Here is a 26,648-nt window from a genome sequence, read left to right as displayed (position 1 = left end):
TTATTTAAAGTTTTCACAATATTAAAACGTATTTAATGGTTTTAATATAAATTTAAAATGTTTTTTATTATAATATAAGATGTATTTCTGCTTTGGAATTTAAGTTGCTTGGTATTACAAAAAGAACACTTTGTGAAGGGGAACGATACGTTCATATAAATATAATTTTTACTTTAGTTTGATATGTGTAAAATATAATTCAGCAAAGGTCTAGTATAGGTTTTTATTTCAGCTGACTAAAGTGTTTTTCATAATCAAAATCATGATGTTTATTGCATTATATGACATGAATTCATGCTTTCACATAAAACAAACAGGCAAGGCTCATAGTTGTTGATGTTAAGCAATAAGTGCAACTGCAGCTACAACTGTACAGGTGTATATAAATGCAGTTGTTTTTCTTCTTTGTACAGTTCTGATAATGAATGATGAGCTTCTACAAAGGATAGCCCGGAGAAGAGGCTCATTTAAACAGACAGCTGATAACTCTACACCTCTGAACTATGACTCTCCATCTTCTGAGGTGGCAGCCTGGCTTACTGCCAAAGGCTTCAGCACACTGTGAGTACAAACATATTTGTTCATATTAGCTAGAGTTAGTACTCAAGCTCCACTAAGGAATATCATGTTTAAACATATTTTTTTTAAACTAAGATATAAGTTGTTTTTATATGATATTGGTTTTGCGCATTAGCACTAGCACTCCTGCTAGCCAGGAGATAAATGTGTGTAATACTGCAGATGTGGGTTTCAAAAACCCTGAAGTTGTGTAAGGATTAAAATAGCCCAAGTATTGTAGCTTTACTCTTTATCATAGCTTTACTGGGTAATGAATTGGACTTAAAAGTCAAGTTCTTCTTTAGAAATTAAAAGGTGAATATTAAAAATAGGATCTTTTTCACAGTGAAAGCACAAAAATGCTGATCTTGTAATTCATTCCTGCTCAGCACTGTTAAGAGCCTGGGAATTTTAAACGGAGCGCAGCTGTTCTCCCTAAATAAGGAGGAGTTTGTTGCGGTGTCACCAGAAGAGGGTGAAAACGTTTACAGCCAGATAATGGCAGAGAAGACTCTGCTTAAGGTTTGTTCCCTATTTTTTTATTTGGATGTACTAGTTTGTGTGTATTTGCAAAGATATGCTTGGGCGAGTGTTGAGTCATTTGTTTGCTCAGCCTTGACTTATGCACAGACTTACATCATTGCCACTGCCCCAAACTGATTAAAGATTTACAATGGCAAAAACGTGAGCAATTTCAAATTGAATGCACTCATGTATAAATTTGTTTTTAAAATGTGGTCATAGCTTCATTTAAGTGGAAGTAAATGCCAAACACAATCTATTTGAAGTATTTGCAACATTTAAATATTTACAAATGAACATACCTATTCACAAATTTTGTCAACAAAACTTAATTGGGGTAAGAACATTTGTCAACTTGTCTATTTAAAAAAAAAAAAGGAAAATTGTAAATCAGAGCAAATTTAACTAGTAAAAAAAACAAACTATCCACAAGATAGTCCATGTTTATGTGTCACATATTGCCTATACTTGGTGTGGGTGGGCAGCTTTTGTAATTTTTCTTGCTTTTAGTAAATAGACTTCATAAACAGATAGTTTTTGGTGATGTGTTTAAATCTGATTTTCTTTTAAAAATATGATCAAGAACTTTAATTTCATTAAGAAGTGAAAATAAATTACTTCTGTCCTCCCCAGAATGCACAAAAACTTTAGAACTGGATGCGTCGATGGATCCAAAAGTTAAAGATTAACTCACAAAGAAAGAGTGATGTATTGTAACAGAGTTAAAATATCCTTTAATACAGATGTGACATCAATGCTTATTTGATATAGAGGTAATGCTCATATTTTAATCACAGAGTCTGTTAATTTATCAACAAAAACAACAGATTTTAAAATAAATTCTATTTAAATACTCTGGGAACCAATTTGTTGTTGTTGTCTGGTTTTTAGTTTGACATGTTTGTAATCTTCTTGCAGGTTTAATTGTATTCCTTCCATGCAGTGCATGATTTTTTTTTTTTTTTTTTACAGTTAACATATTTGTATGACAGTAACCCCCCCAACCTAAAATATATGCTGTCTTTCAATGCTTATAACCCTGAAATACCATAATTTACAACACTGAGATATATATGTGTGTGTGTGTGTGTGTGTGTGTGTGTGTGTGATGGCAATATATATATATATCTATGAACTGTATTTTATTATTATGCTTGTTGTTATATATAAATTATACATAAAAAGATGGCAATTGCATATAGACTCCTCACTTTAATACTTAAGAAATTTTGAAGCAGTGCAAAGAGTTAAAACATTATGATTAAAAATAACCACGAGAAAGCGATACTACAAATGTAAAATCACATAAAAACTCTGATACCTGATAGCAGTTAGTTAACATTATGGGGGAAACTCTTGTTTTATTTCTTGAGAGGTAGAAAGATTATTTCATGTTTTCAGTTAAAAAAAAAAAAGTATCACAAAATTTCAAATCACATATAAAATTGCACTTAGGTTATCTGAGGACAGAGGTCAAGTAAACAGTTTAATTATGTATACATTAAATAATAATTATATTTGTTAATGAGAATAATCACATTACAGTGGGCCAGATGTGGGGAAGGGGAACTAACAGTATAAACAACACACACACACACACTCACTCTTTGTTAGACCAAATGCATATAACTATTAACCAGAAACGATGCACTCATCAGTCACAAAAATCAAGACCAACTGTCTAATATTGTAGCCCCATTATGGTACCAAAACAGCTCTGATCAGTCTTCTAACTGGACCCTGTAATATCAAGCACCAAGACATTAGCAGCAGATCCTTCAAGTCTTAACCTAAAAGGTTGTATTTCTGTGCGTTAGACTAGTTTTTCTGGCACGGCCCACAGATACTCAATCAGATTATAATCTGAGGAATTTGGAAGCCAAGTCAACACTTCAAGCTTTCTGTCATGTTCTTCATACCATTACTGAATTATTTCTGCAAAGTGGGTAGATGTATTACTCTGCTGGAGTAGGCAGGCACTCTGAAAGACTTGCAGATCAAAATAAAAAAAAAAGGTAGAGAAACATTTTTTGCACGTGATCGTTTTGTGTCTCTTTGTGATCCAAAACTCACATCTGTTTGTGTGGACTTTGTATCTTATTATGGCTGTTTGCAGACTTTACAGCCATTCTGCACCTAAACATTGCTCTCTATTTGCAGAGATTTTCTAACTTTTTGGTTGTTGTTCATTTTTCTTTCTCTGAAAAGATAGTTACCTTCATGAATGAAGCAGAAACTGTCAAGCAGAGGTTCTAGATCAGGAGCCACTTAGCCTTTGGGGTACCTTAAGTGCATGCCCAGTAGTCCCAGTCAGTATTTTTTCCATGGTTGTAGCTGGTTGGTGTATAGCAATAATAATCCAATGCTAGACTAAGATGGCTACTGTATTATATGTACATATGCGTAGTTGGTATTCTAAAATCTCACATTTGCTTTAGCAAAAATCTTTTGATTCTTAGTGCACTTAATGAGGTAAATTACTTAGAGAGAGAAACTGTGGTGGCACTGTAATTAGGCAGCAGGAGAAGAGGTAGTTATTACTGATTCTCACTGCCTTGAACTGTCAAGCATCTTCAGTCCTCCATCATGTTGCCCTGGTTGCAGCATTCCCAGTTCAGGAGATCCTTTCCCTGAAACCACAGCTGGATCTCCCGTTGAGCACCCTCCAGTGAATCACTGGCATGGACAACGTTCCTTTAAGTGACCAACACACATGGTTACTGTACTGCCACGTCATAAAAGCACATAGCTTCATAGGCTTTAATGTTAAAAATCTGTTTTATGTCACAAATATCAGCACACATAATGAAATGAAATAAAGTCAGGTTACCTGCTGACATGGACGCCATAATCTCCTCTGACTGTGCCCGCCTGGGCTTCAGTTGGGTTAGTGTGTCCTACCATTTTACGTGATGTCTGGACTACATTGGGCCCCTCCCATACCTAAATAAAAGTAAAGCAGCATGTGTTGGCAAGACTGATAAACCTACTGAAGAACTATAACAAGAATAAGCAGAAAAGTAACAAGGAGAAAACCAGGAGTATCCTCGAAAGAGGCAGACAGAGGAGCACTCACCATGACCACCACAGGCCCTGAGGTCATGTAATGCTGCAGACTAGGATAGAAGGGCTTAGCTCTCAGCTCACGGTAGTGCTGAGACAGGAGATCCTCAGACACCTTTCAAACAGAGACAGATTCAACAAGAAACTTGCAGATCACATACACACACTTCAAACTCTTATACCTGCACCATCTTCAGGCCAACCAGCTTGAATCCCCGCTGCTCAAACCGGTGAATTATTTGCCCGACAAGACGGCGCTGAACTCCATCTGGTTTCACGGCTATGAGAGTCCTTTCTCTCACATCTGGAAGACCTGATGTGAGCAGACACAAAAGAGGAGCAATGGTTGTTAACCATACTGCAGGGAAGACTATAAAAAATACCAAACTAAAGTCTGCAGGTGTCTCAGTTTATAAATGATGTTGTGTGGTATTTATCATATCAACATTTATCATATCAACACACACGCACGCACAGACGTGCATTTGTGTGTGTGTGTGGGATACAACGTCCCCACAACACAATAAACTAACGTGCGCATGCGAGTTTGCGCCCCTAAAACAGACCAACAACCCTCACTGAGAAAAACTGCATATGAGAAGTATGGCTTTTGTTTAGCTACAGAACACACAGAATAGAAGCTGCACACAGCCCCTTATGAATGACTGCACGCTATCAATTATTCACACGTGACTATCCACGAGAACTGCAGTCTCCTTGCATCTTTAAGACCGGCTGTGACAGCGAAATACAGCGACACCATAGCGGGCTGGATGGAAGTCTGGTTCTGGCACAGAGGTTTGGGTGTGTTGTATGGGACTTGCGTTTTGTGTGTCGGTATTGCGCACCGTTTAACTTTTGTACCCCTAACCTAGTTCCAGTTCATGACCCGAGCTTTTGGCAAGCAAGTTTGTTTTCCCAAATGTGTCCGTTAAGTTTGGGTCAAATAAACTTTGCGCCTTGGACCGAATCTAACAGACTAAAGTTTGTTAGACTCGGTGACAGAAATCTTTTAAAATCGGTTTCGACAGTGACAGTTTGAGTGTCATTTTCACTGTGTAAAAATCGCGTATTCAAGATACTGTGCACATTTTTAATTCGCAATTCATGAACATTCACTTAAAAACATAAAATTTGCATTCAACTGCTTTAAATCGCCACTTCTTAACAAACGAATCGCGTAATTTCTATCTGAAGGACTAATACTAATCTACTATGCAAAACATATGGCTTTCCTTAGCAGCTGGTACAAAATGAGTCACTTACTTGATTTGTTTCTTCGCCAGGTAGATCTGTATCCACCCCATAGCTGAGAAGGAAAACCAGGTAACAGACCTTTTGTGGATTCTTGAGTCCTCCAATAAAAGTGTTGGAGAAGTCTGTTAAAAACGCGCAGCTGCAGCATGGCTGTAATGTGACGTGCGTTTTATCAGCCTCTACTGAGTGAAGTCAACCCTCATCAATAAAAACTCACGAGTGATCCCTCTGTGCGTCTCTCCTCATTGTCACTCAATCTGAAACATTTAACTCCAGTGATGCCAGACCTGTGTTAGTTCTCCGTACACGCGTGCGTCACTCAAAATCTCCCCTCGCTTTCAACCCGATGGATTTAAAAAGAAACACTTCCATGCATAAATCTTATTTAGTCGATATTTTCGCCTTTCTGCAGGTGAAATCCAGCTCAGTTTAAGAGCTGAACACTGATCTTGCTCTTCACTTTGCTCTTTTTTTGTTGAAAATGTGTATTTCTAAATAATAACAAAACACTTAGGAGACGCAAAGCAGAAGCAAAGATATGTTAAAATGGCCATTTTATGATCATTCAGCCTCCGAAACGCATCTTTTTTGTTGTTTTAGTAATCTGTACTTGCCAGATGTCTGTTAGTCATTCAGCCTCCACAACTCACATTTGCAAATCTGTGATTTTCTTTAGATCTGGCACTTACCGCAATTTACAATTGCAACTGTTAGGTGGTATTTCAACAAAAATATTTAAATGACCTGTGGATGTAACTAGAACTTCACTGAAATTAAGGATTTGATCAGCATCAAATACAAGCTTAACAAATTAGATATACAGGACTGTATGAAAAAGTATTTGTCGCCTTCCTGGTTTCTTAGTTTTCTGAGTATTTGTCACTCTTTCATATTTCAGTTTATCAAACAAATTTTAATATTCGACAAAGATAGTTCAATCAATTACAGCAAGTCGTCAAGGTCTGAAGCAGAAAAGCAGACTCAGACGGTCACATTACCACCACCATGTTTGACTGTTGGTATGATGTTCTTTTTATGAAATGCTTTGCTAGTTTTTTGCAGATGTAACAGGACTCAAACCTTCCAAAAAGTTCAGGTTTTTTTCTTGAGTCCACAGAATATTTTCCCAGAAGTCTTGGGAATCATTAACATGGTTTTTGGTAAATGTGAAATGAGCCTTTGAGTTCTTTTTGGTCAGCAGTGGTATTCTTCTTTGAACTCCTGTGGAGGCTTTTTTTGCCCGGACTCTTTTTTTTTTTTTTTGTGTCCCGTTTGGATCTTTAGCCATCAGAATTGTTGTCTTAAGGCCAAGAAAGATGCCAAGCGGATTTATTTTACCAAGTGGATCATCATGGCCTTGCCATATTGGTCCATTTGATTGACCTTTATTATAATTATGAATTTATTTTATTTTCGGTTGCTACAAACGGGACAGACATGACTGGGGGATAGGACAGGGAGAAAGAATGAAAGAAAGAGAGGGAGAGAAAGAAAACCAAAGGGGAGAAGAGACGGTGAGAAGGGGGGAAGAAAGGAAAAAACAAACAAACAAAACAAAACACCTGGATCACCTGTATGGAGAAAAAAAACCTCTTTCTTATTGTTGAATCATGAACTAGATGTTGTTCTGGGTTATATGTGAACACCTGGACGAGTCGTCAGTGCACTCACCATTCACCACTGTTTCAAATTTTCTCCATTTGTGGATAATGGTGTCATGTGCTGCTTTTTCTTTGTTTTTTAGCGTATCTTACTTTGTCAGACAGGTTCTGGTTAAGTGATTTCTTGATCCAACAGGTCTGGCAGTAATCTGTCCTGGGTGTGGTGAGTGAAACTGAACTCAGCTTTCAAAAAAAAAAAAAAAGGAAAAGAAAAAATGTGGTTAATCACAATTAACTCATGATTCATGAAGGTAGGTTTGGATAACTTTTTTCCATTAATAAGTTAACTCATGATTTAAAAACCGAAATCGGGAAGGGGAAACATACTTTTTTCCTGTCACAGCATATCTCAGTGGCAACAGGTCTTATGGAGTGATGAACTCAATTTTGAAAACTTTGGTTCAAGTCATTTTCAGTAATATAGAGGTGGTCAGGATAAATGTACAACAGTGAATGTCTAGTCATTTGTAAAATGGTGAAAGGGTTGAGGAAATTATGAATGCAGAAAAGTAGTCAGATTATCATCCAGCATGAAATACCACCAGGCAACAGCTTCATTAGTCAGCATGACAATGATCACAAAGGAGTGTAGCAAAATCATACCTGGATAGAAAAACACAAAATGGAGCACTTAGATGAGACATGGATCGGCCTCCCCAGAGCCCAGACTGCAACATTACTGAAGCAGCGTGGCATCATGTTGAAAAAGGACAGAAAAAATGCAGCCAACATCCAGAGAAGAGCTTTGAACGTGCTTCAAGAAGCCTGAAGAGAACTATTCCTGAAGACTAATTAGGTACATTACAAGACAGCGTGACTAAGAGTTCATGGTAAATGAACTGGTTCTTATATAGCGCTTTTCTACTCTGAGGACTTAAAGCGCTTTATACAACAAATTCATTCACCCAATCACTTTTTTTCTAAAGTGTCAAGTGCTCCGTATCTAACATCCAGACACTTTCACACTCCGATGGATGCATCGGAGAGCAACATGGGGTTAGTATCCTGACTGGAGCAGAACCACCAACCTTCCAGTTAGTAGCTGACCTGCTCTGCCACCTGACATACAGCCTCGCCAATACCGACAGTGCAGACGTATAAAGTTGGTCATATTGACTTCAGTTTTGTTAAAATTCCCTTATATATGGATTTATATTTGCAGATTTTTCAATAAACTGCTGCTCCCTTTAAATTTTCCTAAGCATCATCTTTTTTGCGGTCTAGACTTGACGCTGACTAGACTGCACGGTACTAATCAGCATCAAGGTGACATTTTGTAACCAAAATCCTCTCTTATCAAACTGAGTGCAGTTGACAGAGTCCGCTAAGCAGTCACATTTAATGTAAGCTTAGGATACACAAAGCCAGACAACATTAGAGCCATGTCTTTGCTGCTTGAGTTTGTGACATCTTTTCTTAATTTATGAAAATGCATCATTGTTCTTTTCCACCTTGTACATGTGAGTCTGCACATATTTGTCATGTGATTGATTTTATGTGATGTCATGTTTCAAGGCTTCTGTTGGTTTTTTCTTAGAGTTAAGACATGTTCTGCCTGATCCAGTGGATCAGAAAAGGAACATTTTTTGCATATTACAAATAAAACAAAAAATAAATAAAAAGTCTAAAACATATTCTACAGTAGATGACTGTAGTGAAGTAAAGGAAAACATAATCTCTAATAAAAAAAAATTATCATTATAAATACTATAAGATGACCAGCAGAGGACACAGAGACCAGCCAAAGGTTTTATTAAAAAAGCACTTTATTATTCAAGCAGGTTTTCTCTTTTCAGAATGGAATGATATGAAAGATCTTAAGTTGAGAGTCTCTCTCCTTTGGAGATTAAAAAGGCAAAATGAATAAAAGCAGACATTAAAGAAAACTAAAACAAAACTCAAAATGAGTTGAAAGTGCTCTGTCCCAGCCCAGCTTTGTTGCAGAGGCGTGGGAAAGAAGGCCTGGCTCAGACTGCTCCAGGTCTGGGCAAAAGCCAAATGCAGACCAGGTTTACATTTCTCACCAAACTCATTGGCAATTCACAAGGAGGGCACTGCCTTAAAAATAATAATGTGCCAACCTTCTACAGTAGAAATCAAATAAAAACATCAGCAGCATCCTCAACCTCCAATTACCTAACCGAACAATGTGTGTTGCTCCATCCTATTACTTTGAAAAGGTGGAGCAAAGCTGAATTGGAGGAGTGTCGGGGAAAGTGGTCAGCACAGGCAGTCCTGTCGGTATGTGGAGTGGTTCAAACAGTCATCGTGCTATAGCTTGATGGTGCCAGTGGGCAGGCTGCTGTTACACAGTCTGTAGTAGCGAAGATCGTTCACCAGCCGCTGAACGCTTTGAGTGAACGAAGGCAGGTCCTTAGGAAAGAGGAGAAGGAACAGACACTAATATTAATTTATGAAAGAAATGCACAAAAACACATGTCCAGTAAGTAGATACAGCCATGACTGATAGAATAGTGAACCTATAATATATAGGTTTTCCCCAAAACTTCTCAACAACTCCCACCCCCTAAACCACCTCGTTTCACACAAGGTGCTGAAATACAGTATTCCCTTGATTTACACAGTAAGTGAAATTCTGCTAAATTTGAGTGACATAAATTTACAGACTGTGATGTAGTGAGTCCACGAAAGGTGAACCATAATGTGGTGTGGGAATACTGTAGTCCAGAATTAATATTTCATTTCAAGCATGAAATAGCAGCAGCAGGCTGAGAGTGTGCATCATCACAGAGACCACCACAACAAGCTATTTCTTATACACACAGTTAAAGATTATTAGCTTTTAATTAATGTGTGGAAACTGGTGCCATCAAGTGGCTACGTCTTGTTGCAAATCTTTAAATAGACCAATCAGCAGACATTAGGTAAATGCACGCACAGACCGAACTGGCTTCCCTACCTTCAGCTAATTTTTGTAGAAATGGATGAACAGGAAGTTGGCTGGCTCCACTATGTTGGCTCTCATTATACCCAGTATGTCAACATTAATATACAGCAGCACGAAGGGTGTTTATTTACTTTGTTAGACTAGAGAGGTTGGTGGATGTTCACTGTGACTGATGTGAGGGCTACAAACTCATGTAAGTTTGAAGAAAAATAAGGGAGTAGTTTTGCCTGCACAACCAGAAACAGTGAACTCTGAAAAATGTCATTTATCCACATCCACACATGAAAAACAACCCAAAAAACAAAAACAGTCCAGAGGAGTGGTCTTATCAGACAAATGAAAACACCTGCGTGTTTTTATAATGTTAACTAATTATTTACTGTGCAGCCAAAGTTTAACAGAATGCAAGGAGATGGGGTAGCAGCAAACAGCAGATAAGCTATTACAGTTCTAAAAAAAAGAAATAAAAGAAAAGACTAATTTGATTTCTATGTACAGCTGTTGGAGCAATCTAAGTACTGTTGCTAAATTATTTGTGCAACAAGTGGAAATTCCTGTGTGTGCCAATAGCCCCTGAGATATATTTACCCATATTAACCTATTGGGGGACAATAACTTGCAAGCCCACAGAACAACACGTGCAGCATTTGTTTTTTAGAAAGTGGCACTAAACTTACCTGTTCCAGCTTGAAATTACGTGCGAGAACAGCTCGTTGGCTGCTGTCCACACCGTGGCAGCCATTGAGGAATTCTGGCATGAAGGCCGAATAAAAGGCATCGAAGTCAACAGAGGCCATGTTGTAAATGGCGAGGGTGATTTCCTCCTGAAGAAGGTCGTGACTTTTGTGGAGAAGGACTTGCAGCAGCACATTGATGAAGTGGAAGAGCATTGAGGTCCGGAAAAGCTTCTGAAGGACCCACAAACACACACAAAATTAAAATGAAAATGAGAGTAATGTTAGGACATGTGTTATAGAATTCACACATGTGGACGAGGGAAATGTGTGCTGCCTTGGTTGCACTGTGCAAGAATTGTTATGTTGGGACCCATTCACTGCTGCTTTAATTACAGATAATCAAAATAAATAAATTAAATTATTTAAATTAATTTAAACCTACTTATTATTAGAGTCACACTAACTAGTTAGAAGGAATGCCAGTTGGTTTGGCTTAAGATTTCTGTAAATTAGAAACTGTGATCCAAAAAATTACTGTCATACTATTAACATCTAAAACAGAAACAAAAATAGAGCACTAGTTCCACCTTTTGGAATTAACAGGATGTTACATGTTAAATAAGGAGCCACATTTCATTAGTTACGTATAATCTCTTATTTGGCCGAAGGTAGAATCTGCAACGTTTTTGTATCCACTGTATAGATCATTTGACTAGCAGCAATGATTACTGTCCAGTATCAAGTCCAATAAATTGTATTTAGACCACTAGTTTCAATTCTAAAGCTGAACTTACACTGATGGCTCTAACAGTTAGTTTAACATTATTATGAATATGCTGCACTTGCAGATACACAAAAAGTGAAATCTGTGCACCATTAAAGCCCTGAGACTGTGGCAGACTACTTAAAGAGAACGGGTTTGTTTATGACCTTGCTCCTAAAAATCAAAGATCCTGACAAAGTTGAACTCACTCTGTGGTATAACTTGTGCTTGCTGTTGAGAGACTCCAGATAGCACAGATTCTGCTTGAAAATGTGGATATCAGGCTGCAGGAAAGACTGTCCAAAAGCCTGGAAAATTTCAGCACACGTCAGGAAATTTAGTGGGACGAGATTCAACAATATCAACAATCACCTCTCCTACAGCTGACATTACAATTATAAGTTCTTTAAACGTCACATTACAAGTATTAGGGCTGTTCTATATGCATGAACGCACCTGCATGGCAGCTGTGAACTGGGCCTCATTTTCCATTGTGTCTTCTGAATCTCCTCTTTGGACACTTGTTAAGACTGAAGTTTTAAAGAAGTACCTCCAGTTTTGGTGAAGTATTTGGTATAGCAACTCAAACATCTCGGCCTTGATGTCTGGAGAGGATCGCTGTCAAACAAACCAGAGATTCATCCATTCATATTTTAGTAAGGTATAGTATGTGTACTTTCTTAAAAAAGAAGTGACATCACAGATGACATTTTAGAGCATACCCACAAGTCAAACAAAACAGTGATGCAACTGACCTCTGCCACAACTGGGTAGACCTGCTCCATGCACAAAGAAAGGATGCTGGGTAGGAAGGGCTTAAAAGCTTGACCGGGCTCTTGCACCACCACCTGTAGGATTTTCAGGAACTTCTGCACCACCCTACACCCTGCACTGCCCTCATGCAAAATACTGGCTGCCAGCTGCTCCCTAGAGCAAATGAAAACAACAGAAGTTACTCAGTGTTAAGATGACGTAAGATAAATGTGACTGCAACAGGTGGCTATTGTTTGACATGACGTCTTGAGCTAGAAGCTTTTTTTAACCTGGTGAACATGCTAAGAAACGTGTGGATGATCTGTCCTGTGAAAGCAACACCCATCTGGACTCGTAACGCCTGGAACAACGTCAAGAAGAAGGCCAACATCTCATCTGTCACATCTACGAAAGAGAAGTGACAATTAACAAAACTGAAGCGATTACCTAACATGTGGATCTGGTATGGTGCTACATGAAATTATCTTGCATGCAGTGGTTAAAGTTAGATAAAACATCTTCTGCAGTATTCAGCTTCACTGTGGACTTTAAATATATGTGAGTGAATCAAGCTGAAATTCTAGATCAGTGACAACAAAAGTCTGTGCTGTGGCCACCAAAGTCTTTTTTCCACTAGTGCCTACTCGGCTCGACTCAGTTTTTAGGGTTTTCCATTAGATGGTAGGTGCATGGTACTTTTTCAGTACTTACTCAGCCGAGGTGCTAAGGGAGTTGACTTGATTAGAAAATGTGACGTCAACAGCCTGCATGCCACTGACTGGCCAGGGAGTGACGTTGCCGAGTCACGAGAGTGACTCCTTATGCTGGGCGTGCGATTTTTGGCCCATTTTGAGCCGATTTTTTAGTCGTGCGACTGTTTTGGCGATCGGCCTGATTTTGGCCTTCATTGTGCGTCGTGCATTGTGTAGTATACGTGGGGTAACGAGAAGCGATTAACACCTCACGACCAGCTCCCAATCATCAATCGCTTGGTCGTGACGGTGTCACCGCAGCTTCTCACACTGCGCACGCGCAAACACAAATGTCAGCGAAAAAGACGGCGCAGCACGGCAGTGCAGTGTGAGATCTGGACACAAGCGATGGAGGCACAACTTGTAGAACTATGGCAAGCTCATCCGAGCCTTTTCGATGTGGCCTCACAAAATTATCACAACCACAACAACCATGAAAATAGCTGGATCTACACTGCTGCTCAATCACAGCTGCCTGGTCAATGTTTTTCATTAGCAATTTAGCAAAGTTGATGGCGGTGGTGTGCGTGTCTGTGTGAGTGAAAGACAGAGAGGGAGAGCGAGCGACAGAATTTCTGTTATAACCTTCATTTTATGGACGCACAGTGTGAGCACTCGGGTTGCATCAGAGCATCGGGCCGCATAGTGTGAGACCCTGCATCGTGACCTACGAACTTCTAACCCCTGCAAGTCAATCGTGCAGTTTGAGCAGAAGCTGAATAACGCGACTGAAAAAAAAACAAAAAACGCAGTGTTTGCCCAGCTTTAGCAGCAGGTATACCATCGCCTTGATGTCATCCATTGTTGTGTTGCGTTTGTGTCACAATTATGGGACTTCTGAGCCATGTTGCTATGATCCCACCCACACAGATGTGATACTCAATTGTAATGGAAAACGGCTAAAAAAAAAAAAAAAAAAGTCGAGTCGAGTAGGTGCCAGCAGAAAAGAGGCAAACGTGGACCATTATAGATGGGCTGGGTTGAGATAATAGCCTGAGTGAATGTATAAAAGATTTCTTAATTTTGTAATTATGTTTGAAATCATCATAAACATTTTAGATTAAGCATTTAAATTTAAAAAGGCGATCAAAACCATTAAAAAAAAAAAAAAAAGCCACAAGCTTAATTAAAGTCCATTTTTGATTTGGACTGTGTTTTAATCCCAGTACTGGCTGTTGGCCATCATGTGGTGAAATGAACATATTTTATAGAAAATTAGTGTCAGTCAGCAGTAGAATACAAATTAATCTGTAAAAACAAAAAAGAAGGAAATACTGCATTTTAGCACCATATGCTGATTAAAAGGTGTTTGGAAGGAAAAAGTAAGTTCAAAAACTTGTGAATGTGCTGTGGCATTAAGACTGAGAATGACCCAAACCACAGATATTAAACTGACCTGGCTGCTGAATAAACACTGGAAAATGGGTGAGGGACACTTGGACAGACTCCTGAAGACTCTGATAACAGATCTGACGTGACTTGGTGGATTCACTGGAGACACTGTCCACTATGTCTCTGAGCACAGGCAGAGTCTGCTGTATGACTGCTTTGACTACATGAGAGAAAACGTAATTAGGTGGACAAAAAGTGACTCAGCATAATAAAATGAAAAGAGATAAGGAGTTACGAAACCTAAGTAAATACTGACTGTCATTCAGGCCAGGCTGCCGTGAAGTAATGTTCACTGTGCCTCTTAAGATACGATATTCTCGAGTGAGCGCAGCCAGCAGGCTGGCGTGGTTGCTTGAGCGTGTTTGCCACTGTTGTTCACTCTCTGGTAAATTTGGCCAAGGGAGCAGCAGCATATTGGATAAAGCCCTACACACCAACATGTGAGCCTGTACGAGAAGATTAGTTCATTTACTTCATGTTCAAGGTCACACAGAAAATTTAAATTGGCGACAACATTTTAAACAAATGTACATATTCACATTGTTATGCTGTGATTGAAACAAGATACTATATAATGATTGATGGAAAATAAAAGTACACTATTTACCTCCTGGGGAAGTCTGCGTGTCTGATTTTGTGTAGTAATCAGGTTGAAGATGTTTTGAACAGCTGGCAAAGTGACCAAGAACACAGGCCTCACTGTAGAGGTTATGGAGACCATCAGATGGCACGCTGACAGCATTAACTTTTCCGGTACCTGAAGATTTAAGTGTAAAAATTTTTAAACAGACTACAAGTGGAAAAATATATTTTACAGCTCTTTAAATTTGCAACATTTTGTTATAAATACAAGCTAGGGCAAGATAAACTGTATGGATCAGATGTTTCAGATCAACTTAAAGACATATATAAAAACCGTGAATATGGACTGCATGTTTTAAGCTTTGGTTAACAGTTTCTAAATTATACTTCTTCCTTAATTTTTAAACCACTGTTGCAACATGAAACTTAGTGTGTTTGTGACATGCAGTTTCTTATAAACACAGGTTTACTTAAGTCAAAGATTCTGCACAAATTATTTCTAAAAAATTTTTTCTAAATATAAATAGCTGATTAGTAAAGGCTGGATTTGTAATATGCTTGACATTGAAGCTACCTTGGCTGTGATGAGCGGGCTACTGGCGTCGACGGCAGACTTAATGAGGTTGATGAACTGGCTCTGGTTTTGACTGTGGACTTCACTGTAAAACTGTGCAAGCCAGTGAGAATAAGCTTGCAAAGCAGCGAGAGCCTGTGCATGTCTGTAACAAATGAAACCACACACGCACACAGAGTTAAAACACATTTCTTACTTATACTGCTTACCTAATTTGCTAATTTGTGTAACTTTGACATGTCTAAAGCCATGTTCGTGGTAGCATTAATTGTATTTGGCACACAAAAACTCATATAAACTCATATCTTCTGAACATAAAACACTGAAGCCAGAGTAAAAATATTCTGTCATTTTATTATGTAAAACATGAGGTTGCTCTGAATGCAAGGCAACTGTGCAGCAAGGGCGGCTGTTCAGTGTCCACAACATTTCACACAAACCCGATAGCTATTCACACGCTCAGCTCCCTGTTCTCTTTTGCATGACACTGTCTTTGACTCCATGAGTCTTTCATTTGTAATGGTTGGATCACATATAAAATTTTACTGTTCAATGTTCCTTTAAACATGATACTCACACATCAATGAGGTCTGGTTTGAGCACAGAAGGCACAGCAGTCTCCAGGTCATAGAGGCTGGTCTGGGAGCCATAACAAGTCACTTCAACCAATCTTAAAAAAGAGGCAAATGTTCCTATTTGATATTTTACTTATTCCTTAAAACCATCAGTTAAAATATGAAGAACTCAGAATTCATACAACCAAAGAGCAACTTAAATAAATCACACACACAAAAAAGAGAAGGCAATGTCAAGATAAGATTTTGTAATGCTGGCGACAAAAGTCTGCAACACTAACAGCGTACATTTTTAAATATACAAACATAGGATTCGGAGGGGTTTGCTATGAAGAAAGATTAAAGTTAGGAGGCTACATATGAACTTTTGCTAGTTAAGCTATAACACATTAAAGCTTTCTTTATATTTGACAGTGACCTTTAATATTTAAATGTATCCAGTTTAAGGTGGATCTATTGTCTTATTCGCAACACTGATTCATTGTACTGTTATATTATTTATGTTCTTTATACATTTTTAATCATCTTGATTGATAACATCTCTGATTGGAGTAAGCAGAACTCACAGGGAACCTTTTTTTTTTTTGCTGAAGAACTGTAATATGATGTGTTAAATCCCCCTTTTTAATCTGAGCGTGCACAGAATCTGAAGCAGAAAGCCAAGCTTAACAGAGAAAGTTGATAATCATTAACTGGAGTTTTAGGTTTTGTTGAGCCAACTAAAGCAAACAAAGTCTGGCTATGTTGACCTTGATTTGTAATACACGCTTACCTCTCTACCACAGCCAGGGCGTCACTGAAACGTGCAGCAAAAACGTCCCCAATGAAATACTCAGCCAAGCGTCCAACAGCCTGAAGTAGGGAGCTGAGGTCCCTGAGAGAACAGTGAAGTCGGCGACAGTCGTTCTCAGCAGTGATATTTAGCCGTCGACCTAGATAAAAACAACAAAAAGACAAGAAAACAAATGTTACAGAATCGATCTAATATTTTAATCTACAGAAGTGATGTCATTATTGAGTCGACATAAAAGCAATGTTTTTTTCCTCCATCAATAAATTGTACTTACTTGTGCCAGTAGTCACAATAAACTGCTGTAAACCGAGGTATACGTCCAAATTTTCTTGAAGAACTGGAAACTTTAGAGCAAAAAGAAGAATAAGGAGGAGATTGTTACATGTACTAACACCCCCACATTATTATAACCTCAGAACTCACAGGCAACTTAAATCATTACTAAAAGACCTACTCAATTTTAAGGCAGCAAGTTCAAAATAAAATTTAATTCAGTTTTATAAAAAGAGTTATAAACAAGTCTAATAAAGCCACAATTATCTTCTTTGAAATGATGGTGGTATTGGTTTTCGTGAATGAGATATTCTCATGACTCATCGAGTGATGCTACTACCAGCCAATCGGTGGCATGCAGTCTGACAACGTCACATTTTAGGTACTATTATGACACTATTACACTACTACATTATGACCTAATGGAAAACCCTGAAAACCATGGCGAGTCAATCCGAGCAGGTACTAATGAGGCTTAAGACACCTTGGTGTGTATTTGATGACAGTTTAACCTATTAATGTACTCCTTTACAACAAAATTTACAATGCAGAACAGAAGATACTTCTTGCCATCATTGTCAAGCGATTTCACTGTTTAAGGAAACTACACTGTGCTGATAAATGAGTCATCATGAGGTTATGAGCATTTCTGCTACTAGATTTTCTAAATCTAAAAATAATAAAGCTCTGATCTGGTCTGATTTGGTCTTACCAAAGTAGAGAATGCATGGGATGGGAGCAGCTCCATCACCTTGGCAACCACCTCCAGACTCTGACGCAGGTACCTTTGCCACTCAGTCTGTTGCTATGGTTACAAAATGAAGCAGAGTAGTCAGACACTGAAGATAAAGCCATTTCTTTAGTCTGTACTTATGCTTAAAGCAAATTTAATGCTTCATGTGGCTACAAGATAGACAGATAATATGAAACAGTGCAGATGATATTTGTAATATTATTACATTATTAAATGTTCTTACATCATCATCCAGAGTCTCGTCGTCCAGCTCTTCTAACTGGGCTTGATTGCATCTGAACTGTATGCGATTCAGAACTTCCCTTAACAGAAGACCTAAGGCATCTTTGTACCTGCCCAGTTGGCACATGAATACATTACACAACAGCAATTTCACACTCAAGAATGAATGACAAAATAGGAAATCAATTAAATCAACTTTAGTTCTTTGAGTGTTTCTGTAAATATCTCTTGAGCATCTTACCTATTCAGGACACTTTCTCTGTCTGGTAGCCTGCTTTTGATTTTCGTTGTTAAAAAATCCAAAAACACACTCCAAATGTCCAAACAGGCAAAATAGCCTTCATGGGTGGGCTAAAAAAAATAAAATGTGCATGAGAAGGAAGTTTACATAGAATCTTTAGCTGCATTGCATGAACGTGGAAAAGGTAATCATTACCTGGTTGAAAGTGTACTTAAAAAGCAGGGCAAGAAACTCTACAATAGGAAACTGAGGACTTGACTCAATTCGCCTCAAGTGAACACTGACAAACAGACGCAGGAAGTCTGTAAACTTTTCCAGGTAACTGCAAGATAAGAAAGGAATAACTGAAGAAAAAAGTCGGGACATACATCTTACATTTAAAACATGAAATATTAAATACAAAATATTTCAAAATATATTTGGTCTAAATGGTCAACAATATTATTACTTATCAGATTAAGTGCAGCATGTAACTTGATCATAATGTTTCATAATCCTGCAGATGCAATGTTTAAGGGCATAACAATGTGGCGCATGTGTCTGACCACTCATGAAAATTTACAATGTCACAGATGTGTTTTAAAAAAGCTTAATGAAAGAGACACAGGTAAAACAGAATTTGTAAAAATGACTACATCTAGTATAATCTTCAAAATAAAATATATACAACTTATCACCCTGCAAGCAGCCTATTTAAATAAATATATATAATACATAAGAAACTAGGGCTGTGCGATATGACCAAAATCTCATATCCCGATATAATAATTCTATCGTCCCGATAATGATATAAATCACAAAAATGTAACATTTTCTGTAAATTCTGTGAATCTCGGGCAGCTCGACTTGCGGGAAGTGTTTTCAGCTGCGTGACATGTAGCTGGAGTCGAGTGTTTTAACCGATGTATGAAACGATACATTTTTAGACATAAGTTGTAAAGGCCGCCGTTTTCTTTGTGAGTATTTATCACACGGCGTGCTGCGGGGAAAAGCCTGTTCTAACATTTGAGTCTAAGGTTTATTTTTTAGCACCTGACGGCTCTTTTTTTTTTAAAGCTCTTTCACGTGATTCAGTTTATTTTGAAAAGTCTCAACAGGAGATTGAGCTTTATTGTGAAAGGTTTGTGGAACATAAACAAGCGGACACGCGATGCTGTTACTGTCGTTGTTGCTAACCACAACGCATAAAAACAGGCGCTTGTCCGTCCGTAGTGTGGTTATATTAAATATAAGAGAAAGAGAGAACTTTAAGAAATTAATATAGCCACTACAGTGACCATCAAAACGATGAAGAAATATTGCCGTAAACAGTTTATTTTGCGACACCACGAAACAAACGATAGCGTAAAATGAAACGATAGATGTTTTTATATCGTCATCCGATATATATCGTTATATCGAACAGTCCTATAAGAAACTAACAGATATTTGCAAAAGGAAACATTCTTAGCAAAGACCAACAGGGATGGCAGGAAACCCCCCCCCCCAAAAAAAAAAAAAAATCAATACATAAAAATAGGACAGACAAAAAAGGAAAAACAAAAAAAAACAAACAACTTAAAATAGCTGACTGGTCTTTGTACTCAATCTCTTCATATTCTGCAACCCATCTGAAACTTGTGGTGCAGACTGCCAACATATTATCATCAGTCTGAGTCCATGTCAATAAGAACAACTCAACAGGCTGCCAGCTGGTTGCATTCTAGTTAAAAACCATGAAACACAAAGGTTGCTAAATGCAAATTTAAAGGACATAATGAAGTTGAAAAAACAATATATGCCAATGCAATACTATTGATAGATGTCCAAAATTGCAATAGTATCATATGGCAAATAAAGTTATGTGATAATGTCATATTGTGGGGTGTGACCAAAATACCAATTGGTAAGTGGCAATGACATAACATGGAGGGAGAATACCACTGATACCTGTGTCATAGGGTAAGTAAATGGCTGTACAGAGCGAGTTTGCTCATGCACCAATGCTCTGGTCAAATTAAGAATTGAGCCATACCTCTCATCAAGTTCCTGTAAGCGGCTCTTGATTGTATGAGCATTATTTTCTCGTGTCAGCCTTTGAAGAAGAAAGAAGGTCTGCTGGAACATTCGCAGCAAGTACTCCTCAAAATCCATTGGCACGCAGTTCTTTGACACCAGTTCATTGACACAGGTCATGGCAAGTAAACCAAGCCGGGCCCGGTCCACCTTGTTAGCCTCGTTTTGCTGTCCGTTTAGCTCTCCTCCATTTGATGTTGGTGGCATTGTCCCAGGATTAAGCTGTCCATTTGAGGAGGAGGAGTTGGAAGAAATGAAGGAGTCTGTCTTGGCCTTTGGCCGAAGATCACAGCCAAATCGTGCAAAATGGAAAATGGATGCCAACAAGGTGGGCGTAATACTTGTAGACAAAGGGATCCAGCTGAACAGGTGGGCCAAGCACTCCAAAACAAGGCAACAGAGCTGATGACTCTCATTGTCCAATGCTGCCATGGGCTGACAAAGCAGTTTTGAGTACTGGCTACCTTGAAACAAGCTGCCCAGCAATTCCACTGATTCAAGAAACACAAAATGTTATGGTTAATAAAGAAGAAACAAACTCCTGTTTCACAATTTTAAGTCTTTCCCATTTTAACCATTGAAAGGGACAATTCACTCACTGCTTTCCCCTGAGGTGGGTGAGGGAGGCGGTGTAGAAGCTATGACACTGTGCTTGTCCCAGTATGTCTCCAGAATTCCTGAAAACAAGTACCCAGTTACTAACACATACTGAAGGATTTGTCTTATTTGTCATATTTGATCCTAAATAAAGTTAGCAAACCTTATTATATTTTTTATATAGTAACGCTTTACTCTTAACAGTACACCTGCATTTACGACTGTCCTTTCCATCCTTTGAAACGTGGCATATTAAGATCCCTCAAAATTATATTTCAGTAACAAAAATGTTGCGAAACAGTTTGTTTGCTAGAATATAGGGACACCTCTGAATCTTCCAAACAAAACAAATATTAATTTGTTGCAGGGGGACAGGGAGAGACCCCTGTTAAGTAGCACTAAGAGTTCACAAAGCATTAAAGGTTGTCCTCACCGGTCAACAGCCCAAGCACTGTTGGCACCTGCTCCAGCAGCAGTTTGCGGAGCTCCTCTTTCCTGGCAACACTCAGGTCTTCCCTAGGACATGCAAGCTCTTCTGATGTGGTTTTTAACATAACCAACCCCAGTGGAGCCAGAGCCGGGGACTGGATCAACTATAGACAGGAGATTGACGGACACACACACAGTTCAAAAAGTTAATTTACCTAGTGACCTACCTAATTCTCCAAAATACTTTCCAAGCTGTTTGGTTAAAAGCCTACTGACAGACTTTATAGAAGTTGGTTAACAGATCAGGTTATTTCGTTGCGTACACTCAAAGCCTAACACAGCTGTTTTAGAATAAAACAAAAGGACCTTTATTGAATGTAATTTCCCTTTACAGAACAAATGCATTACACATACTAAGTTTGGTTGTTTAAGGAGGCATTTATTAGCAAAACACACCACGAGACAAGATGATATCAAGCTCTAGTTCATGTGGCTTACCACTGAATGAACAATTTAATGCAGAAATCATTTGGGTTTATTTCAGATATCTCATGAGATTAAAACAAAAATGTATTTTTCTTGGATTATAACTGAACTTCTCTATTTAAGACTGTGCCACTTCCTCAAAACATCTTTGTGCAAACTTAAAATGCTGACATAAGTACAGCAAATTGATTAAAAACACAACAACAAAAAAAAAGAAAAACAAAAGACAACCTCAAAGGAAATTGTAATAAATGTGATGAATGCAACAGAGAAGGGATATATTTTAGGACTACTTCAGATTACACAAGAACATATATATGTTCCATGCAACAGAAGCTCTGGTTTTGTAATGCAACTTTTGTGTCTTCATCAGCTTCATTTTATTACTTAACCCTTTCACCCATAAAGATGACCTCCCCTGTACCGATAATGACACGTTTTGACACTTATATAAATATCAATATCAAAGATGTGGTTTGATATTGAGAGACCACCCTCACTAACTTTTGTTGCAAACCAAGTCATTTTGTTCAATAAACAGGCCTAAAATATGACAGACACCACTCAGGTCAGAAAAACAGCTTCAAGGGTTACTCCTTACCTGAAGGGTGTTTGTAAAGAAATCGTGGTAGAACATCGGCCAATCCTGGCGACCAATGTCTACAATGACTTTACAAAGCTTATTACGGATAAAATAGGGCACAGATTTGTGCTGAGCAAGGAGGAGTTTGGGAAGACAGCTGCGAATCTCCATCTTGTCCTGGGAAGCAACTCCAATCCACATCTTGTTTACCAGGTTCTGAAAATTACAATTAGCAATCAACTGTAAAACATGTGTACAGATGACAAAAACATATTTATACAAACATATGCAGTGCACTTCCACAATGTCTTAGGCCCATCTTATAAGGGATTATTTTTTCCCCACCCAATCTGTGCACAGAACTCCACAATGACCAAGGAAAAATATTTGTCAATTTATTGGAAGGACCCTTCACTTGGGTAAAGCACCTTTGCCAGGTATAGTATCTCAAATCGTCTTGGGGATGATCCTGCAAGCCTTTTACATTTTAAAACATTTCTTTCGTTATTGGAGGAATTTTTATTGTTGAACCAATGAGGGGGAGCATCAGTGCGCAGGATTTTCAGGTCTGCTATGTTTCCCAAAGCTACTGCTCTTTCCCCCCCTTGCTCAATTACATTTATAAATCACCTTACCAGCCTGAAAGCCAACTACACTCTGGAAAAAAGGCTTTCACTGAACAGGGCTGCTCATCATTTTCCAGCATCGATCTGACCTTCCTGACCATCCACCATCTAAGAAAAACACCATCCCATCATGCTGCTGCTACTAACAGCTGCCTGTCTTTGGTTCCCTCCACACAGTGTGGCAAAACACACTTTTTGTGTTCTATGAACCAGCGACCTGTCCAGGGTGTACCCTGCGTCTTGTCTTATGAAAGCTTGGACAGGCTTCATCTCACTGCAGCCATAAACTGAACAGGCAATTAGGAACAAATGGATCAGACCACAGGATTTTGCTTCCGTGTTCTGAGTTGTTCAGGTGTATTAGGAAAATTCTCAGCCGTTTAGTGAGGAATAGTGGCCACTCTAGTGATAGACTGGTAAAATGCTGTAGTTCCTAACAGCTTTCACTTAAGAATCAGAGGTTTCAGTGCTCTTGACTCCTGAATGAAACTAAGGTATTTTTATCTCTTCTTTTAATTGCAACCCCCTCCAGCTCCCACTAGACTTGAATTACAGCTTGCAGGAAATTCTCTAAATCTCATAGCTTGGTTTTAACTCTAACATACACCACAGATAGTGAGAGAAAGTCAAGGCTGATGTTTTCAGTTCTAAATTATGTTGAATTAAGGCACAAGTCCCAATCAGCTGTACAACAACCCCACAACCCACGGATAAAAGTAGGCTGTCATATGCAAGAAAGGGAATACTTCAGTAAAGGTTTTATATTAAATAAAAGATGTAATCCATTTAAGATTAGTCTGAAACATAATATAATGAGGTTAAAAAAAATTAGGCATTTCAGATATACATTTTAAGTTAAAGGCAGTTTTTAAAGGGCACTTTATGCTCATTCTTTCATTCTGTGGAAAATTTGCTACACTTTTAACTAACTTCACTTGCAGAATTATAAAAAATGAGGAAACAGGAAAAGGCCATGAAACACATTCTTGTTAACATACGCCTCTTCTTGCAGTATGCATGTATTAAGTATCTAAAATTATCTGAAAACAAAATGTTAAAAAAAAGAAGAAGAGAGAAAGCTCTTGCTAGTACTTTGAACTAAGAACATGCATCTTCCACCTACAGGACTTACTTCAAATACTGTGAGACTGTACATCATTACATACTCATTCCGAGTATTGGAGAGGAAGAACATGCAATGGCGCCACGCTCCAGTCTGCTGTGCAAAGTTATTCAGCAGCTCTTCTGCAGAAAAAAGGAAGTAAGCATGAGCTCTCACAGAAGTAGTTCAATACTAGCACCTCGCTAGCAATCAGACTGAAAGTAATGCGTCACAACACAGGAAGTGGATTTAAAAAACCAAGAATGCAAAAGATTAATGTTTTTTATAGAAACAAAACTATTTTAGACCACCTTAAACATGATCCTGACACTCAACAGTATCTCTGCATTTATAGATCCAGACTATTCAAAGCAGAAATATACTATCGTTTAAGAATTTTAAGGATAAGGGCAAGAGAGTTTCACATAGAGGAAACTCTACCGTTCATCTACATCAAAAGACAAAGGCTCCTTTAGCTTTTTTTTTTTTTTTTTTTTAAAACCAAGAACTGAAAAACAGGTAATCACACAGGAAATGAGGAGGAGGAGTGGTCAACGTGCATGAAACGTTTGTACGTTACTGTGGATGATTATGGGGTAGGCACATTAACACTCAATTACACATTCTTACACTGCTCTGTGTCGTTTCCATTTCAGACCAGCCTGATGGGAACCTTAAAATACTGCATCATGGTCATACTTCTTAAGTGTACTGTTTTGCAAGACCTTACTTACCGATTTCTCTTTTTCGCTCATTAGTTGTGCAGCTATGAAAGAACTCCGTCATCAGGCCCTCTAGTGCGCGCAGTGATGCCTCCTCTGAAGCCTAATAGGTAATAGAAAGTAAAGTACAAACAACATGAGCGATCCATCACCATACAGAGCATAGAATCACTAAGTCTTTAGAGGAATTCCTTTGTTTTTTGTGTACAATCGTGGTATAACCACTCAATTGTGCTTAAATACAGAAAGAGAGTCCTCATACACATGTTCACACATAGTAAAGAGAACAATACACTGGCATACAAGTATCTTGTTCTTATAGCCAATTATTACACCAGCAAGCTGTTTGGTTAAAGCACTTAGTTATAAAAGGCAACAGCACAGGCTTAATCGTAATATAGTTTGGCACTACCCTTGTTTTCTCATGTGGATGAAGTTGGGCCTTGCCTACCGAACGCAAGATAGCATATCGAGATTTTAGCCCCTATGCCAGGCAAGTCTGAATTCCACAAATAAGCCACAACTTGCCGAGACTCAACACTAGTCAAACAAAATATTCGGTTTTGCAAGATGGGCGTCCTGTGCCGTAAAATGGCTTTAAGAGCTGTCACATCCTGTGAAATACCTGGCCTCAGAACCGTTAGATAACAAAAAGGGTATACAGGTATAAGTGCATACAACGTATCCCCATACGCTGCCAGTTGTATGCTAATGTATTTATCTTCACTAATGACAGATCTTTATATTCAGAAGTAGAATAAAGAGTTAAGCTTATCCATTGCGTTAGCCCTCAGCAGGAAGGGAGGAAGAAAGATGAACAACTGGATAAATACCAGAGTTTAAATTATACTTACCATGTTTAGCTGGCTCGGATGCTGTCTTCAGTTGACTTAGTCGCTGGTTAATTACAGTAATAAGCCAACATTAGTTACCCAGTTAGCCAATCGTGCGGCTAACATTAGCTATGGTACTGCTGGCTAACGTAACCGCAAAGGGAGCTCATCATGCTCAGCTCGACTGCTTAAACTGATATCTACATAAAACTAGCTAGCAAAGGCTGGCCTCGCTGACTGTGCCTTGAATATATATTTTAACCTTGCTCGAATAAAGCGGTTTTCGACTACCAGGCATAAAGACTTGACATTAAATTAGCTATGCCGAGCCCAGAGGCTAGCCGCATTGCAGCTCAACGCTAATTCCACCGTTAGGTTGAATACAGAAATATAGTTTTGTCAGCATCTAGCCGACACCACGTAAGTGTGCAGCTTTAATTAGCGTTTTGTGTCAGGCATTTTGATGCTAAATTACCCAGTTGCTAACGCTGCAGCGGATGGCTAGCCAGTTAGCTTTTCTAGAAGGATGAAGGAATAATTTTCGTTCGCTAACTGTCAACCGCAGACATGCTCCTGTGTCCGGACACGACAGTCTCGATTTCTAAAGTCTAAGCGGGCTTTAAAAACACACAAACCTAAACGTTTACAAATCCGCAACAACAATAATTATAAAATGCTATCAGCGACCGCTCCTGTCATTCCCCTTCTCGGTGCTTAGGGCGGCTCAAGAATAAAGCTAGCTTGCAGGTTTCAGGGTCTCCATTGCAACTTCCTCTTTTGCTGCAAACAACCCAATCAGCTCTGTCAAGTCACTCACATTAAAAAAAAAAAACAGTCTCCGGTTATAGCTTTCAAATTAAAACACTTTACTGTTAAATAATTCAAAGTTATGAAC

General features: G+C 38.5%; 3 protein-coding genes across 6 annotated transcripts in view; 1 reads left to right on the top strand and 2 right to left on the bottom strand.

The window, feature by feature from the left end:
* eps8l1a (EPS8 signaling adaptor L1a) overlaps positions 1-1,946 on the top strand; it is a 31,090-nt gene extending 29,144 nt beyond the window's left edge. For all 4 annotated transcript variants that reach the window (XM_084926304.1, XM_084926306.1, XM_084926303.1 and 1 more), the window contains 3 exons: positions 414-561; positions 948-1,080; positions 1,714-1,946. In XM_084926304.1, coding sequence (XP_084782430.1) covers positions 414-561; positions 948-1,080; positions 1,714-1,731 — 299 coding nt within the window. In that variant the 3' untranslated portion in view covers positions 1,732-1,946. The remainder of the gene's footprint in view (positions 1-413; positions 562-947; positions 1,081-1,713) is intronic.
* A 415-nt stretch (positions 1,947-2,361) lies between these two features.
* On the bottom strand, positions 2,362-8,692 carry nme4 (NME/NM23 nucleoside diphosphate kinase 4). The gene is made up of 5 exons (XM_084926313.1): positions 5,410-8,692; positions 4,326-4,456; positions 4,157-4,258; positions 3,911-4,023; positions 2,362-3,774 (listed from the first exon to the last, which is right to left on the bottom strand). The coding sequence occupies exons 1-5, from the start codon at positions 5,546-5,548 to the stop codon at positions 3,654-3,656; spliced, it is 606 nt and encodes a 201-aa protein (XP_084782439.1). The 5' UTR covers positions 5,549-8,692; the 3' UTR covers positions 2,362-3,653.
* A 117-nt stretch (positions 8,693-8,809) lies between these two features.
* xpo6 (exportin 6) lies at positions 8,810-26,529 on the bottom strand. Its single transcript, XM_084926300.1, has 24 exons — positions 25,775-26,529; positions 24,933-25,023; positions 24,229-24,341; positions 22,489-22,686; positions 21,406-21,565; positions 20,975-21,052; positions 20,335-20,866; positions 18,516-18,642; positions 18,321-18,430; positions 18,081-18,189; positions 17,816-17,908; positions 17,105-17,174; positions 16,810-16,969; positions 16,040-16,132; positions 15,463-15,607; positions 14,914-15,063; positions 14,563-14,752; positions 14,311-14,466; positions 12,453-12,567; positions 12,165-12,336; positions 11,866-12,027; positions 11,619-11,717; positions 10,647-10,877; positions 8,810-9,434 (listed from the first exon to the last, which is right to left on the bottom strand). Exons 1-24 carry the CDS (start codon positions 25,775-25,777, stop codon positions 9,333-9,335), a joined length of 3,459 nt encoding a protein of 1,152 aa, XP_084782426.1. The 5' UTR covers positions 25,778-26,529; the 3' UTR covers positions 8,810-9,332.
* Positions 26,530-26,648: the final 119 nt, after the last annotated feature.

The sequence above is a fragment of the Perissodus microlepis genome, chromosome 4 (genome assembly GCF_051167445.1).
Source record: "Perissodus microlepis isolate ML-2025 ecotype Zambia chromosome 4, ASM5116744v1, whole genome shotgun sequence".
In the NCBI taxonomy this organism is placed as follows: domain Eukaryota; kingdom Metazoa; phylum Chordata; class Actinopteri; order Cichliformes; family Cichlidae; genus Perissodus; species Perissodus microlepis.
Note: the sequence above shows the minus strand (reverse complement) of the source record. Positions and strands in the feature narration are given on the sequence as shown.

Coding starts and splice junctions, on each gene's coding strand:
- nme4 (XM_084926313.1), bottom strand. CDS start 5,548: ATGCTGCAGCTGCGCGTTTTTAACAGACTTCTCCAACACTTTTATTGG. Junction 4,259..4,325: donor TTGGCCTGAAGATGGTGCAG/GTATAAGAGTTT, acceptor TCTGTTTGAAAG/GTGTCTGAGGATCTCCTGTC. Junction 3,775..3,910: donor TATGGCGTCCATGTCAGCAG/GTAACCTGACTT, acceptor GGTCACTTAAAG/GAACGTTGTCCATGCCAGTG.
- xpo6 (XM_084926300.1), bottom strand. Junction 22,687..24,228: donor ACAGTCTCACAGTATTTGAA/GTAAGTCCTGTA, acceptor TGTAATTTTCAG/AACCTGGTAAACAAGATGTG. Junction 20,867..20,974: donor ACCCACCTCAGGGGAAAGCA/GTGAGTGAATTG, acceptor TTCTTGAATCAG/TGGAATTGCTGGGCAGCTTG.